This window comes from Argiope bruennichi, chromosome 3, assembly GCF_947563725.1.
Source record: "Argiope bruennichi chromosome 3, qqArgBrue1.1, whole genome shotgun sequence".
Taxonomy (NCBI): Eukaryota; Metazoa; Arthropoda; class Arachnida; order Araneae; family Araneidae; genus Argiope; species Argiope bruennichi.
This window is the reverse complement of record NC_079153.1, coordinates 119,321,788-119,340,588: the sequence shown is the minus strand read 5'-3', so window position 1 is coordinate 119,340,588 and position 18,801 is coordinate 119,321,788. Positions and strand designations below refer to the sequence as shown.

General features: G+C 24.8%; 1 protein-coding gene across 2 annotated transcripts; it reads right to left on the bottom strand.

Annotated features, from left to right (window-relative positions):
• Positions 1 to 995: 995 nt before the first annotated feature.
• On the bottom strand, positions 996 to 18,695 carry LOC129964190 (protein arginine N-methyltransferase 6-like). Of its 2 annotated transcripts, none has more exons than XM_056078913.1 (14): positions 18,609 to 18,695; positions 16,277 to 16,527; positions 13,398 to 13,454; positions 13,045 to 13,178; positions 12,791 to 12,832; positions 12,256 to 12,356; positions 11,677 to 11,724; positions 10,279 to 10,347; positions 8,631 to 8,704; positions 7,828 to 7,910; positions 6,430 to 6,539; positions 3,740 to 3,849; positions 2,231 to 2,338; positions 996 to 1,107 (listed from the first exon to the last, which is right to left on the bottom strand). In XM_056078913.1, exons 2-14 carry the CDS (start codon positions 16,522 to 16,524, stop codon positions 1,032 to 1,034), a joined length of 1,260 nt encoding a protein of 419 aa, XP_055934888.1. In that variant the 5' UTR covers positions 16,525 to 16,527; positions 18,609 to 18,695; the 3' UTR covers positions 996 to 1,031. The 2 variants fall into 2 exon arrangements, with proteins under 2 accessions (XP_055934888.1, XP_055934887.1); XM_056078912.1 differs by having other exon boundaries at positions 18,351 to 18,689.
• Positions 18,696 to 18,801: the final 106 nt, after the last annotated feature.

Here is an 18,801-nt window from a genome sequence, read left to right as displayed (position 1 = left end):
GGGGGACTGTCATTATCTAATTTTTATATTAAATAAAAATATGACAGATGACCTCCGAATATGGACATATAAATGCACTTTATTTCTTCTTAAATACTATTATGCGATTCTATACATTTTGAGTATCTGTATGAGATATAATAATGTACAGCTCTAATAATTATTTCAAAATAAGCTTATGATTTTTTTTTTAACACAACAGGTTTTCCAGCCTTTGTTGCTAAAAATCCCTTAAACCCCTCATTCAATCAATCAGGTTTTCCTTTGCATTTCAACCTAACTTGAAATGTTACTTTTTAACAGAAAAGATCAATGAAAGCAAAATAGGACAACTGTTAAGAAAAACGAATACATTTTTGAAATAATTGCAGAACAGATGCTATTGGTTTCCAGCCCCAATGAACAAACCACAAGTGTATTGCTGTACTTAAGTTGCAATTTTCTAATTATGTGACGAACATATGTATTGAAAATTGAATTGCATTAATGAGAAGGGAAAAGAAGAAACATATTAAACTATTTTTGCATGATTCATCAACTTTTAATCAGAAAATAATAACAGGAAATAATTGAAATCTTAAAAAAAAAAAAAAAAAAAAAAAATCTTTGCCTCCAACCTCATGCCATAAATGACTAGACCACCAATGGCAATAATATATGAATTATAAATCACACTGAAAAATGTTTTTATAAAATATGAAGTTAAAAATGTTAACTACAGTTAATTTGTTGCAACCATGTATGTAATTACAATAATCTATAGAAAATAATTGAACCTAATACTGAAACATCATAAGAAGATTGATTAAAATTAACAGAACAAAACTACATACATATCAAACTGTGGAAATCAAAAAGTTAAAATGTCTAAAGATTATTAGAAAATTAAAACTGTGTTTATAAAGAAATATTTTAAGTAAAGCACACAATTCAACAAAAAGAATTGAGTTTTTACAAAAGTGTCAGAAATAAATAAATAAGCCATATACAAAACACAACACAACAATTATATTTATTAAAATTAATTAAAACTAGTCTTTCATTTTATATTTCATTTTCTTCCTCTCACCGTTATCCACCTGATAGTCAAGCTCTATATCTAAAAACCTGTAATGCAAAAAGAAAACATATGTATAGATAAATAATATTACAGAGAATACGATAGTGAAAATTCATATTAATATATTTTCAGTCTCACCTTCCCTTACAGATTCTGATCATATGAATAAAAGATAAAATGGAATTAAAATGAGTTTAGAAAATATAAATGTATATAACATATAACTAATAATAAGAGTTAACCCACTAAATGCTTATTTTTTAAAATAACTATTTTGATGCAATGCCTGCAAACAAATTCAAATATTTTTTTAATCAAAGCAAATTGTTATGATATGCTACCTGATAATGGTGTAATATAATCTATAATAGATAAAAAAAAATTATGTTACAAAAACAACGGGACAAGTTATTGGAAAATTGTAGAAATAAATGAAATAATACAAATAAAAGACTATCATTCATAGTATTTTAATTTGCATATTCAAAATCTCAATATACAGCTAAATATTATTATACAATAGAGTCTCTAGCATATTTTGTATAATGTTCTTCCTCCTCTTTTTCTTTCCAATCTTATATAACACTACTTTTAAAATCCCCATTATTCTATAACTGCTATAGAAAAAAATTTTCAACATTAATCTATAGCTGGGATCTTCGATATATAACAAATGATGCTTCTTTTATCAAAACTACAGAAATGATTTGGTGGTTTTTTCAAAGAAACTGCTTTAATACGCTGAGATATAATCAAGAACAATTCAAATTTGATTTATATAAGTCTCACAATCAATATGTTGATATTTTTTTTTAAAGTGAGAATTTTTTAACTTCTTTTTCTGATTATTATATTAAACATTAAAGACCTCAAGGGGATTTTGGGTCTTAAAACATTATTCAATTACAATTTCCGAAAACTAAAGGAATGAATTCAAAAATTTGAACAACTAAAAAATAATAGGTTTTTTTTAAACATAATTTTCAACTTTTACTTCAATCCAAACTAGTGAAGTTGAAATGACTGATACTATTTTAAAATTATATAAATTCAAGGGGTCATACTATAAAATACTAATGAATTTGAATTAGTCAAGTTCCATGATAAGAAATTTATTAAATATATTAATACTAAAATATAATAATATTATTCATAAATACAATGACTAACCTATGATACACTTCGCCTTTTCGAATCCATAAATTTCCAGATATCACAGTATCTTGCTCTACTTGCTCAGGAGGTATATAAAGAACAGATTGTTCCCAATGTGTTTCCCTATAACATAAATTTCATTTCAGAGCGTGCGCTTTCATTGTTTAAGGTAAAGTTCATTGAATAGCTTTATATATCATCCTTTTACAACATTAAAAAAGGCACATTATTTATAACATTTTTCATACTATTCAAATTAATACAAGAATCAAATCCTTCATTTAAAAATATAATCTGATAGCTAATATACCTTGCTTTATCTGCAATAAAATGATATCCATATCTTTTAGTAATGGAAAATTATTGTTACAAAGATTAAATAATTATCTCTTACAAAATATACAATAAAGAAATGTTTATACATTAGCATTTTGTATTTAAATTTACAAATTGTGTGTGTGTATAAAATCTATTAAATTTTAAAATCAAAGTTAAATCAAAATGACAACATAATTATATGTTTACAGCATGGAATATGAAGGCATCCAGTCATTTTCAACAAAATGAATTTAAATTTCGATCAACTATTAAATAAAATACAAAACTTGCATATTCTTAAGTAACAGTAACTTTAAAATAATTTTAAATTTAAAAAAAATTCCTTTTTTTAATATCAATAAACTAAAATACATCCTATTTAAATATTTCTCTTTCTCATGATTTCTTTATCTTAAATTCAGTTTACTAAACAAATCTTGGACATACCCATATTGTCTGCTTGAGCATCACATATTTACAGAAAACTTACTGCTTAACTTTTAATCAATAAAAAAACTAAACAATTTAATTAATTGTCATAGAACTTTCAATAAAACCATCTGTCTACTTCATAATATTTGAAAAAAGAAATTTGTTCAATATGGATTTCAATAGGTAATATGAATTCTGGCATTACAATTTTATGTAACAAAATGAATTTAAATGTTGTTAAGCAAAATCGAATAAATTACATTTTATTTTGGAATAGTTTTACAGTTAATATATTTGGTTTTTTCAAACAATGTTTCTAGAATTGATGTCATTTTTTTAAAAAAAATGTATAATTACTTACACTCAAAATAATAATAATAAAATAAGAAATAATCATATTGAATTACATTTAAATTAGCAAATTACATTTCTCAAGAATCATGGTATGTAATATACAAAAAAGATTTTTAAAAAATCAGAAAAATATGTGAGCACAAAAATGTTCTATTAACTTTTTAAAATCACAGTGTCGTCAATTAGAAAGCAATATGGACATCCATCCATAGCAAGAATAAGCTCTAAAATCCCAGATTCAAAGCTCCCCTTGACTCTTCCTCTACCTTTTTTATTAGATAGATACGAAATTTTTTCCTTTGAAATATATATATATATATATATATATATATATATATATATATATATATATATATATAATGGAATAAACACTCTCAATGTTTGCAATTAGACATATTTTTATATATAATTTATATTCACCTTTCATAAGGAGATGTTGACAAGATTACATTATTAGGAAAATGTACAGTAAACCAAATAACAAATCCATGTACTGTAGCTGAACCAAAAGATTCACAGCTAAAAGAACCCTGAAAAAAAAATAGAATGAAAATAAATAAATAAAAAAGAATGAATAAAATTATTTTTTTTAAATATTTTTCATATTTCATAAAAAGTAAATGTAGTGAGAAACTAGAGCAAAAAATTAAGTACTTTTAAGCACCACAGCAAAAAATAAATAAATAAAAAAGCTTTGTACATGTATGAATACATAAAGTGAGTATTTTCTAAGCACAGGGTGTTTTCTGTTTTATAATATAGCAATTTTTTATTCAATAATTTTTAAAAAATTAATTTCAAATGTCTGTGATTTAAATTTTAATGTTTATATCAGTATTTGCAAGTCTTCTATTGTAAGAAAATTATGTCTTTTTGATTTTTAGCAAAAACATAAAAATGATCAAACACTAATACCACAAAAATAAGTCAACTTTTAAAAGACCAACAATAAAGATCTGTGATCTTTTTCAACATTTCTCAAAATTAGCAATTTATTTAGATGAGTACATCACTTCTAAAAATGTCGATAATGATATAGGAGCGTAGCATGGTCAAAAATGTAATATTTAATTTTTATAAATGCAACAATAAACAAGATTTGAAATAGCTGGGATGGAAAAATTAAATTTCTTCTTGTACTAACTTACTATATTTGGTTGCATTATTTGCAGTCTTATAAAGTTAAGAACTAAAGTATTCCAAAATGGCTATCATCATAAGATTGGGCAAAACTGCCATGAAATTGTTGATAGAATGATGCTATGCTGTAAATGAGTTTTTAGGTCATTTTTTTAATAGAAAAGATTAACAGCATTCAGAAATGGTCAGACTACAAAAAAAAAGTCCTATTACTTCTTATTTCTGAAGTTTAGTTAAGGTCTTTTATAAAAGTTCAATGTTCCAAAAATTTAATGAAAACCTGCTTTTTAGCTTAGTTTAAAAGTTAAAGTTTAACTTAGTTAAAATTCCTAGTTTAAAAAAATTAAAGTAAAACATGATTAGACATTAAATAAAGAAATAAAAATGCTTTAACAAGTCCTAGTTTTCATAAATAACAGAAACAAATTCATGAAGTTTTTAAAAAAAGTCAGCTCTCTAGTTAACAGCAAAAAGAAAATGAAAAATGCCAGTAGAAGCAATTCTTTTAAAAAGTATTTTTTAAAGATAGCATGAGTTTAAAAATTTAACAAATATCCTCAAATGAACAATTATACATATTCATTTTACATAGTTCTTATTCTATGAATTCCAGTAAATTTTTTTATATTAAAATAAAAGCAAATTAAGTGTCCCGCCCCCTCTTATCATGGTTTTAATAGCAATAAAATAACAAGATTCAATGATTCGAAGAAGAAATGATATTATTTTGAATTTCATTATAATAAAAATCATTGTTGTAAATTGTGTCCAAAACTAATTTCTCAGAAATTATTAAAGGAAAAAAATGCATTAATACAAGCAAAATTTTAATCATTAAAAAACTATTTTTTAAACCTTTAAAACAGCATTAAAATAATTTTTGTGTAATAATATACTTTAATGTTATGGTGAAAACTTGGTAAAATTCCATTTTCATTTTTTAATTAAGCTTCGAACTAAAATTTTGAAAAATCCATTCTTAGTAGGCTTTTAATACCCCAAAAATAAATTTTTTAAATTTCATGTTTCTAATTTGGTAGTTCTTTCAATCAAGGTAAACCTTTATATGTAAAGAGACAGTTTATTGAGAATTTTTTTAAATAAAAGTTATAAAAGAATTTTAAAAAAAGAAAGAAAAGAGAATAAAAAAAAACCATCATAAAATGACAGAATCTGGGCCCTCAAAAAAGTTATGAAAAACTTTTTTTTTTATTTCTTTAAAAAAATTTAAGTATCAGATCCAACGTTTTAAATAAAACTATAATTTAGTGAAATTGGTCCAACAAATAAAAATGGGTGGGAACATTTTAAAAAGCAATGAGAAGGAAATCACAGTTATTGAAAATTTATGACTTCAAGTTAAAATCTCATCCTACCAGATATTATGTAATCGACTTAACTTAATTACATACCACAATGAATTACAATTTTATGTAGTACAGTAAAATTCCTTTAATAGATCATTCAAAATTTGTTCCACAACGGCATATTAATGAGAATGATTATTGAATGTGTAATATACTATAAAGAGGTTTCACTGGATATGCTTTCAGAAAAGCTTATCCCGTGTTGATATATCTCTTTAGCACATTGAATTCACTCTGATTTCTTCTTATTTTCTGTTGATCAGACCAATCTGTATATTCTTTTTTAATAATACATAAAAGGTTAAGCATATCCTAACTAGGCACAACTTAAATAAATTCATCAACATCTAAAACATAAAAATTGAACACTTTATAATTGAATAATAAAATATAATTAAATAAAAAAAAATACTTTTTGAAACAAAGCCATTAGATTAAGAAAAATTATATATATATATATATATATATATATATATATATATATATATATATATATATATATATATATATATATATATATATATATATATGCTTTATTTCTACCATAGACATGTAAAACAAATGATTAACAAGACTAAGATGAATTAATTAGCAAAGACTTACTTGTGCGCATTGTGAAAATTCCCTCTCAACAGTAGCTAAATGCAATGTTGTAACACAGCTGGCATGAGACAAAATAGAAGCTGGGTCAACAGACATCACATGCACAGCCGCTAAATATTTATATATAAAAATAAGATTGCTATTTTTCATAACACATAATATTATAGTTCCTTAAATTAATTAAAATCACAAAAAAGAAAGGACAACAATAGATGGAGTAGAAAGGGACTATACATTGCAAAATATATATTAATACAAAAGGTTGTAGAAACAAGGAATTCAAACTGAAGGCAATGTAATCAAGTAAGAAAGAAAATCAATATAAGCTCAATCTCATTATAGTTAATATAAGTTTAAATCTCATTTATCCAACTATTATCAAGCCACTGAAATAGAATATAATGGGAATGGAATAGATTTTTAACCACATGTGAAAGTTTTCATGTAAAGAAAATACTGCCATTAGCCTAGCAGTAAAATTTCAACTTTGGGTTGATAAGTAAGTTCATACATGTGAATAAATTTAATAAAAGACCTGCCTTGTGTACGAGACTGGGCAACATCAAATATTCCTTCAAAGATCAAATATCCTATTACTGCTGTGGTGACAAATTTAGCAAATAGAGTGTTAAGTCAAATACAGTACAATCCCGATTATCCGCGGAATTGGGTGGCGCGGCCGCCGCGGATAACAAAAATCGCGGATAATCCGAAAAAAGCTAAAAACGGGTATAGCAAAAGAGAAAACAGTCATTCCAATTCTGAAAAATCGTTTTATGTACAATAAAACGTAAAATAAACAGCAGGAAATGTTTAACTAACGCTTACTATTTTAGTATAATACTCAAACTAACCTAAAATTCATTTTGTTAATGAAAACAGAAAAGTGCTTTATATTTACGAGAGGCGTCAAGGATACACAGAAAAATGCATACATATGTACTGTTTTAATACTATAATGTATTACGTAATTACAAAAGCATAACTGTAAACTACACCTTTTTGAAGTAATCAGTCATTTGTGTTTGCTTCTTGCTTTGGAAGCATTTTCTCTTTGCTTGGAAGCAAAAAAAAAAACTTAGTACGGCAAGCGCGGATAATCCGCTCCGCGGATAACCCACCCGCGGATAATCGGGAGTCTACTGTATTGTTCTTATTAAATGATCACTGTTCTAAACAGCATGGCCTGCAGCCTCATACCGTTTGAAAATGGAACATTATTTTAGGAAACCAATCTCTATTGTATATTAACTTAAGAGGGAAATATAAATTATCAAGATTTAAGAAATGAATTTAAAAATTAACACATATTAGTCCAAAAAATTTATTTTTAGGAAATATTTTCTTTTAAAAAATAAAATATAAAGTTTGACATATATTTCATGAAAAACAACTAACCTCTCATTTGTTCTGCAGCTACTGAAGCTAAAGCACTCATGTCAACTTTATAAGCATCTTCAACTTTCTTCCAGAATTCTACACTGAAAATACAAACAAATTTAATAAACCTAAATTTAAAAAGTATTCAATAAATAACATTAAAACAATAATGTTTTTAAAAAGTTGACCAAAGGCAACATACAATTTTTTTTTTTTTTTAATTTTTAAATATTTACATAACAACACTTTTGTATACAAGTTTCCCCAACTCATGCAGAGGATCATTATTGGCAAGCAGCCATTATGACATGAGAAGTGCATAGATGAAGTACAACTACCAAAACATACATTTTTATTTCATACTTTTTTCTAAGATGACTAACAATATTTCCTTTTTTCTAAAAAACGTTATTAGTAATAATTTCATAAAGAAAATGCAGGAAAAATGGCAATTTAAAAAAATTATGCATTGTAAATCAATATATAATTAACTTAATATCAAAATGCATGACTGATTTAGTAATGCCATATTGAAGTTATAAAAATATTTTAAGGTTATGAACCAGGGTAAAAAGAAAAGATCTATTGACTAACTTCTCATTTTCTTTTAAAATTAGATCAAACAATTATGGAAAAAAAAGCACTTTCTAATCTGACAAAAATCATCTATTCCATAATAACTATTTCTTTATAAATAATTTAAACACAGCTTGTGTGTCATCTTTAACCTATCAAAATGAAAATTATGTCTCTCGGTACCTATTCAATTTTCCAAACAGAAAGCAGTATTAAAATAATTCAGTAACTTAAATTGTATTCACCTATATTCATATTCTTGAGGATCTTGTATTGGTGCAATATATATTCTGACTTCTTCAGGAAAAAGATGACCATCCTATAATATATTTTATCATATAAGGAAAATTAAAACAAAATTTTCCAGTTGAATTAGAATATAAAATATAACATTTTACAAGGAAGTACAACAGTTTTGTTTGCATGCATCACTAATATATATCTTAAAAATAATAGAAATGCACAGTAATAAGAATGATGTTTGTTTTGTATTTACATAGCAATCAGTATTAATAATTGTCCAACAAAATCTGTAATGCTCTTTTGACATCTAGTGACTCAGACAAGTTTTTTTTTAAAAATGTGTAGGAATAAAACTAAGCATACATAATAATTAGTTATAGGATCTTCACCTTTTAAAAGTTGGATTTTAAGAAAGATCATTGAACTAAGATTTGCAATTTTTAATATGTAAGCTTAAATTTTAGATATCATGAAGACACCTCTATAATTGCCAATCCTAAATATAACCAAGTTTGGAAATATTTATGAATATGTATATGGACAGTATTGAGAAATTCATAACAGTAACATCATTCAGAAAAAGAAAACAAAACAGTTCTATTAAGTATAAAAAGCTTAATAAAAGATAAATGGGATAAATAAAGCTTAATAAAAGATAAATTTTAATTAGTGAGTAAGCCATTAGCTATGGTTCCATAGTTAATGACCTGCTCCCAACTATTCACTCCTTCATAGAATAGTTGGAAATTATTTCTATTATTTTCTTTTAGCAATTATTTTAAATTTTTTATATAAAAAATGCATTTATTATAATAGATCATTGTTTGATTTGGTCCAATTTAAATGAATAGTTTTCATTTGAACGTAATGAGAAGATCTCACTGCAAGGAAACAAAGGTTAATAAGAAAGAGAATTGCATGACAGAGGACAAAACAAACCAAGAGGATAAAAATTAGTTATAGAATCACATTTAAAAAAAAAAAAAATTTTAATACTGGATTATAGCAAGTATTGAGTTTGCTGATTCATAATATTTCCATTTTATTTGGAAGTTCTTAACGTTTAATTTCAGTATCATTTTTATTTTGTACACATCATTACATTTGTTTGTTTGTTTTGTTTCTTTTTCACTTACTGGCTTTCAAGCTGATTTTAGTGATTAGGTTGGATTTAAATGTTCATGAACTTTATGGATAGAGAAGAGCCCACTGCAAGGAACAAACTTTTAATGTAACTATGTAATTATATATTTAAATCTAAAATATACTGCAAACTATAAAAATATTAGCATTATTATTATTATTACACTCTGCCAATGTGCATGAGATTTTCAAGCTTCTTTAGTTAATCAGTGACAATCTTATCCGAGATATTGTTAACAGATAACAACAGACCTAGATGGGTACATCTTCCAGCTCATCAAAATTCCAATATAAAAAAAAAATTGCTTTAAACAAACAGTATATTTCTTTTAAAATATCAACATGCATCATACCAATCTATAAATATAATTCTGCGTTTCTGTAGGTAAAATCATTCAGTTTATCATGATTTTAAATGCAGAAATGTAGCTGCTGCAAAAATAATTTTCAAAAACTAGAAAATTTGTAGAGAAACCACATTTCAAACAAAATGTAATACATAGTTACCTTTTTCAACCATTTGTCTCGTGCAAACAGAAAGGAAGGCAGCATTGATTCATACATCAACATATAACCCTATAATAAATAAGTAAATAATTAATCCCTGATTTTTACAAAATCTGATGATTTAAATTAACAAACAAAACCATCTACTCCATTACAAAAATACAAAATAACAGTTTTTGAGGGTAAGATGCTAAATAGAATTCAAATGAAATAAAACTATTATCAGAATCAATTACAAGTATTGCTATGCATAAATTGTTACTTCAAAACCATAAAGAAAACATGACAAGTTTTACATAGCAAAATACAAGTTATACATTTTTGAATATTTTTAGTCAGAATATATCTTCAATCAAATTACATTTCTTTACAATCAAAAATTTCTACACTTATCCCTAATAATAATGAAGGAGAATGTGTGGCCAGGTATAGGATGATACCCTATATGACAGACTTATAGACATACAGCTACTAAATATGGCACTGATATACTTTGGACAGTAAGTATTGTCTATCAAGAGGGATTTTTTAATTAATTAAAAAATAAGTGTAATTTTAGCACTTTTCCTCAATAACTCCAGAAAATATCAAACAAATCATATTTACAGCATTAAATACTTTAAAAATTATTTTTCTAATGGTAACAATTATCTTGCTCACTTTTTTGTGCTAAATTTTTATAAATGTTTTTATTTATTTAGAATTCTTTTGCATTATTTTCAGCAGTAGATTTTGTTGCATTAATGAAATTTTAAAACTTTCATTATTCCAGAAAATATTTCATCTTGTATTTCTTTCATTGTTGACAGTTAAATAAGAATACTTTTGCTAATTATCTGCACAGTTTACAAAAGATATCAGAGAAAGAAATAGTATTACTGCAAAAGACAATGTGAAACAGAAAGAGGATTTTAATGACACTATGCCACGAGACTCGATTCCATAAGGAAGATTAATAGAATATGTATAAAGCTATTAAAATATCACAGATTTAATATCTATCACAATTTGATATTTAAAAATAATTCTCTGTTGAAATTATAAGAAGATTAAAATATATATAAGATATTTAATTGAAATTAAGAACAATCAGTACTCGTTAGTGAATTAGTTGGTCATCAAAGGTGATTAGTTATAAAATATTCATAAACTTTTTTTTAATTTTCTAATAAAGGCATGATATAACATTAGAATTTATAAGTAATATTAATTAATTGATAAATAAGAGTAACCTTAAAAATTTTGAAGGTAGAAAATTTTTAAGGTTATTCTGCTTTTAATTACTGTTTATAATCTCCCATACTATTTATATTCTGATTATTAATATATACCATATGCCTATTCAATTTCTGCATAACTTTTCTAATATCCCATATTAATATCATAAAGAAAACTAACCATCCATTCACTAACAATGATGTCAACTTTTTCAGGCAACTTTGCATCCTAAAAAACAGTAAATGAGAAATTATTGAAGTATTAATAAACATATTAAAAAAAACATTATATAGTTCTTTATTTTGGCAAAATAAAAAACTGGGAGAAAATAGCATATAGCTTCTGTAAAGGGAAAAGGAAAACATGGAAGGAAAAGCTCTGCTTCTAAAACAGCAGAGTTTTTATTAAATTTTAATAAGTTTTTCCATCAGCTAACCCAGATGTTTTTGCACATTTTGTCATTTACAAAAAAAATAGTAAAATGAAGAAATTTAGAACATATATCATAAAAATTAATTAAAGAATGCCAAAAAAATAAAAAACAATGTTGAATAATCATATATTTACACATATTTATAAGAATAAAATAATAAATTCATTAAAACCAATAAAATAATATATCATATACATCAGAGCTATAAGAAAATTAATATTTGACAGAAAAGATATTTATTGCACCCACAGACAGAACATTATAAAATTGAAATGAAATCAACTAAGGATAATCCAGCAAAAATTAATGCAGGGAATAACTGTTACCTCAATTTTGTCTTCAATTACTGTTATTTTATTTGCATATCCATTTGATGTAACTACTTTTTGAGCTTCTCGAGCAATGCCACTAGCCTCTACAGCATAAACTAGAAGTGAGACAGAAAAGCAAAATGAAATAAAAGTAACTTATATGAAAAAAAGTACACCTGTTTTGAAAATCGTTGACCATTCTAAAAGTCTACAAAATTTATTTAGAATATGCTAAATATATTTAATAGATATTTAAATTTATACATTTTCAACTAAATGTAAAAAATATAAGGAGAAAGCTGAACAATAATATATACGTTTTTAAAACATTAAAGGGATAGCAAATAAAAGTTTTAATACAAAAAGTAATTAAAAGAAACAATTAAGAGCAACCCAATTATGCAATGCTTTAAATTAAAAAGCATATATAAAGTATTACTTCAAATAGTATGAACTTTTTAAAAGTATTAAATAATAGATAGTAATTTTACACAATAATTTTAATTAAATTGATTGAATATTATTTTATTGTCTGATTATTATTAATTACCTCTTTTAGCACCAGCCTGAGCACAAAACAAGCTAAGAATACCTGGAATAAAATTTTCACACATTAATTAATCTAATATATAAAAAAATAATTCAAAATTTCCAACCATAAGTTTAAAATAATCATCATCAAAATATTTAACTGTAAAGATGATTTTTATGAACTACAAATAAGAGAAATTATAAAAACATATAAAACAAAACAAGGAAAAGATATAGTTACATGATACTATGAAATAATATAATTATACTAACCAGTGCCAGCACCCACATCTAATACAATTTTTTGATGGAATATTTTATAATTAGTTAATATAGCTCTTCTATAGGTTTGTGTTCTTGAATAATCACCAATCATTACTCTATGAATGGACAGATCAGCATAACACCTATAAAAAAATCATTCATTAATTTTGAATTTATGAACACTTAGAATATAATAGGCAATCATTTCAATACAAAACAAAATTGTTTCACTCTAAAATTCTACCAAATATTTCATCATCAAGACTACAGATTACAGAAACTTGATTGAGAAACCATTTATACACACAAGAAAAAAAAAGAATCATATAAAATTCATAATAGCACAATATAAATAAACCTACCTAAAATAATTAGAATCATCCTTTTCTAATTCATTTTCAGTACCTGCATATTCACATCTTAAAATGCAGAAAACAGAAATATATTAATCAAAAGATACAAATAAATGAAACAATCACAAATATTTTTTTAAAAAATAAAATTTGCTTTTTACAGTTAAATGCAAATTTTCAGTGAATCATAAATGCAAGATATTTAGCAGTCTTGGCTAAATATCTTGGTCTACAGCAAATATAAAAATAATTTCCAATTACAAAGGCTATTGCTTTGAAATTTAGAAACTACTCAGATGTCCATTATATTTGAATCTACCAAAAATATTCTTGATCAAATTTCTTTTTGATAATAAAGAAACAATAAGATATTGGTAGATCGTCTCAAATATCAAAGTATAATAATTATATTTCATAAGCATAATAATTCAATATATAATAGCAATTCAAACGATTTTTGCAGGAACATGATATAAAACATTTCGCTACTTCAGTAAAATCATCAATTATAAAAAGATGAAGACAGAAACTTTGTTTATTCTACTTTTCCACTGTTATGAAATAAATAAATAATTTTAAAGAATTAATTGTATTCTCTGATTTAAAAAAAAGAAGAAAAAAGAAAGATTTAAAGAATAAATATCAAGGAAAAATTCATATTGATACTTTTATAGTATTTACACAGAAAATGTGATTATGAATAAAAATTGAGTAATTGCATAAGCATGAAAATAAAACAAAACAAAACTTTAATGTTTGTTCATTATACTTACCAAAGTTACTTAATACCAAATATTAAAGCAACTTAAAAGCTTACTGAATAATATTTACTAAATAGGTAATAAAGCCCTTTGAAAGATTCAATGTAATAGAAATTATTAATAAATTTTCAAAATAGAATTTAATAATTTCTCAACTCAAGATGGTAAAATTTTATTAATATTTAAAAAAAGTAAATAACTTCTTTAAATGAATTGTTTTAAAAATTCTACTAATTTCCTTTTAAAAATTTTTAACACTGCATAATTTCTCAGTTATCAATTAAAGTTCATTTGAATTAATTTCAACATCAAGACTATGGCAGTTAATTTTTGTAAAATTTATATAACTTTATTTTTACGATATACTATTACATAGTTTTTAGAACATTTTTAATAAATTGGTAATTGAAAAAGGTATATTACATAGGGCCGGGAATCTGGAGGGGTGCTGCAAGTGCTATGCACCCTGGCCCCGCGACTGAGGGGGGCAGCCGTGTACTATAGTATCCAAATGGATTGTACTCCTGATATTTCCCATAAGAAACAAACTTCAATCATTATGAGATATGTAAATTTTGAAGAGAAAAGGTTAACTATAAATGAGTCATTTATAAAGTTTATTGAAGTAACTGATCTGACTGGTGAAAACTAGCAAAAACTCTATTGGAAAGATTAAGCGAACTTGATTTAGATATTATGAATTGTAGAGGGCCAGCATACAACAACAGTAGCAACATGAAAGGGTAGTCTAGAATACTTTCTCTAAACCCACATGCAATTTGTGTGCCTTGCCTATTATTAATTTGTGATGCTGCTTCCAGCAGTATATATTGTAAAATTTTTTTTGGGTGGATATTGTAACGTTTGTATTGCTTATTTTCTGCATCTACAAAAGAGATGGGGAATTCTACAAAAGCATTTAAACATTAATCTTAAGCCATTATGCGACACTCATTGGGAAGCCAAAATAGATACAGTTAAAGCTGTGTATACACAGTTTGAACAAACTTGTAATGCCCTAGAAGAATTTATTGATGTAAGTAAGGATAATACAGCGGTATACGAAGCTAAAAGTTTATTAGATGCAATACAAGAAATGCCATTTATTTTATGTTTAATAGTATAGTTTGCAATATTGTCCAAAATTAATACTATCTATAAACTATTTCAAACAAAAACAATTGTTCCTGAATCGGATTTCAATTTAGTCAGTAAAATTAAAACTGAAATCCAAAATTTCAGAACAAAATTTAACACATTTTTAGATGAAGCAAAATTGCTAGCACATAATTTGAACATTTCAGAACATTTTCCTGTAAAACGAATTCAAAAAAAGAAAAAGATTATATTCCGAATTAGCAGAAGGCGAAGTTATGAAAAACCCAGTAGAGGAATTTAGGTATTTTTTTTAACACTGTAATTGATACTGTTATTGTACAAATAGAAGATATATTTAAAAGTATAGTAAATATTATTTCTGATTTCAAATTAACCACTGATATAAAAATTTTAGGAAAACATGAATTAGAGAAATGTTCCAAAAACTTTGTAAAGTTTTATAACAAAGATGTAGATGAAAACCTAATCCAGGAAATTTGTTTGCTACGGGATTTGATTTTGAATGAAAGAGATGTAAATAACGCACAAGACGTATTGCAATAGGTACTAAATAATAATTGTAATGAGTTATTTCTAAATGTATTAATTGTTTTAAAACTTTTCTTTACATTGCCAATTGCTAAAGCAAGTGCTGAGTGCTCTTTCAATAACTTAAAATTAATACAGAATTATCTTCGGTCAAGCATGTATTCAGAACGCTTAAATGCACTTGCTATATTAAGCATCAAAAAAGAAATTGCAAAAAATTGTAATTTTTCCTGAAGTAGATGTATTAGCAAAAATAAAATCACACATTAAATAAACATGCATTAATAATATGTGTTCGTGTTTGCATTTTATTTTTTTTTTCCTTCACAAAAAATTCGGACCCCAAATGGCTTTTTGCACCCGAGCCCCTTCATAGAGAAGGCTGGCTCTGAACTAAAATAACAAGCAAAAAATATCATTTTAGTCTTCCTTAAATGAATGTATATTCCAAGCTACATTCTACAAAAATATATAAATTACCTTAATTTAGAATTTCCATTTTGACTTCTAACTATAACAGCAGAATCAGATTTTTCACTCTGAGAAAACTGTGTGGCAGCTTCAGAAGTAGAACAATTTGGTTCATCTTCTAAAAGATCAGATTTTTTTGCATTTATTGCAGATTTAGACTGGTTACCTAGTTTTTCAAGATTATTATTGCCAGAAAACTCAGGCTCATTTTCAACTTTCAGTCTCTTACATGGAGGTAATATTTTTACATTGTCCATTATCTACAAAAAGCAAATAATAATAATAAATAAATAAATAAAAATAATAAATTTTTATTATTTTAACATTTACTTACCATTTATATGATAGATAAAATACAATAATATAAAATAGTTTATAAATTTTCAATTAGAATATAAACATCCATGTAGTTATCAAATATGAAATAGTTATAAGCATCCACTAGCTTTTAATGATTGAATATGTAAGTATTAATCATCAAATAAATTATGAACGATGTCATTATTACTGCAATCAGTAATTAATCATCAAATAAATTATCAACGATGTCATTATTACTGAAATCAGTAATTAATCATCAAAATAAAATTTCCAAAGATGTCATATTAGTTTATTGAGAGGATTCGCAGGGATGCAAATCAGCCTAAAGTTTGGTCAATGGCATGTATTTAAATATCAGTAAGCATAAGTATCAATTATGCCTTAAATAAAGTTATAATATAGATGTGAGTGTAGTTATCTTCAACTTTAAATGTTGATATAAAATAACACTTTTCTTTCAACACAAGAATCTCCAAAATATGAGTAAATGGGTGTAACATATCTCTTTCTTTTTTCTTAATGTAAGGTTGTTTATTGTGATTGGTACTTATTAAAATAGTTATCATACAGTACAAACACAGTCTAAAGAACCATTACACACATAGACTGAAAAAATTTTGAAAAATTTCTTTTGAATTTTCAGTATCTGTACTTTAAATAATAAAGACTTATTAAATGAAAACTATAATTTAACTATTTTGTATAACTATTTTTTTTTCCCTTCACGTAATACCTTAAAGAAAAATAAATAGTAATAAAGAAAATGACAGTAAAAAGGTTTTCTATTCAAAAGAGTTGTCTCTATTAAAAAAACAACTTAAAACCATTTTTTTTAAGAATAACTTTTTTTTTTCCTTCACATAATACCCTAAAGAAAAATAAATAGTAATAAATAAAATGACAGTAAAAAGGTTTTCTATTCAAAAGAGTTGTGCAAAATGGCGATGAAATATTAAATGTCAAAAGTGGATAGAATAATTCTAAATATGAAAAATGTATATTTAAATGTCATGCACAGTATGCATATATATATAAACTAGCAAAATATTTTAACCTCGTAGTAAACTATGTATATAATCTCAAAGTCATGATTTATGTTTATTCAAATACCAAATTCAAAAAGAATTCCATAATTAAGGCACAGATACATTATCCTATTATTTGCAGGGCAATGTTATAAGAAAATTTTAAAATGATTTCACAAGATGGTAAAAAGATAGAATGCACCATTTGGAGACTTGCTAATGCTATTTCATCTAAAATAGCATAATGATTTGATATTATCCAAATTTCCTAAAACAGAAATTTTTTGTAAAATTTGAAAATATAATGATACAAATTTCTATTATAAAACAACAAATTCAGTATATTGGTACACTATGAATTTTTGATTACTCACAGATTTACTAATGACTAAAATCTTTACTAAATTTATTTTATAAAAGTTAACTCATTCTATACATTTATACAATTCATGAATATAAAAACATTATGCAACATGACTTCATTTATTAAATTATGAATGATATATAACTTATTCCCAATTCATATACGAAAAGAATGAAAATAAATCATCATTTCCAAAGAATATGGGAAGCATAAATGACAGAGAATTTCTAATATCAAGTAACTTAATAAAACGACAAATGAACAATTTCATATATTACAAATCAGATCATTAAAGTTTTTTATAAAATAATTAGTTTTATATGATGTTATAAAAAACAAGAAAGTATTATTTTAAAAATTAGAATTAACTTACCAGCAATATTCCAATGATATAATTAAATTAAAAGAGTTGGAGATTATCAAAATTGTATTTTAAAAATAAATAAATAAAAATATGATGAGAAAAATAAAACAGTAAATTCACATATTCTGAAGTACAAAAATAACAGTTTACATTTATTTGAAACAAAAATAAAAAGAATGAAATAATTCTATGTCACATTTAATGATTTCAATTTCAAAGACATGAAGTTGTCAAATGTCAAAAATAAGCACAGAAATAAACGGGGACCTTTCTCGTTTAGTTTAATTCAGTTCAGGATTTCTTTGTGATGCGTGCTCTGTTATGGCTTTACCACTATTGTCAAGCCATCATTATTTTTTTATAAAGAAAATATTTCTAAAATGAAAGTAGAAGTATATATTTCAAACTTTCTATGATTGTTATAAAATTAAATTTTTGATACCTCCTAAATGTAATTTAA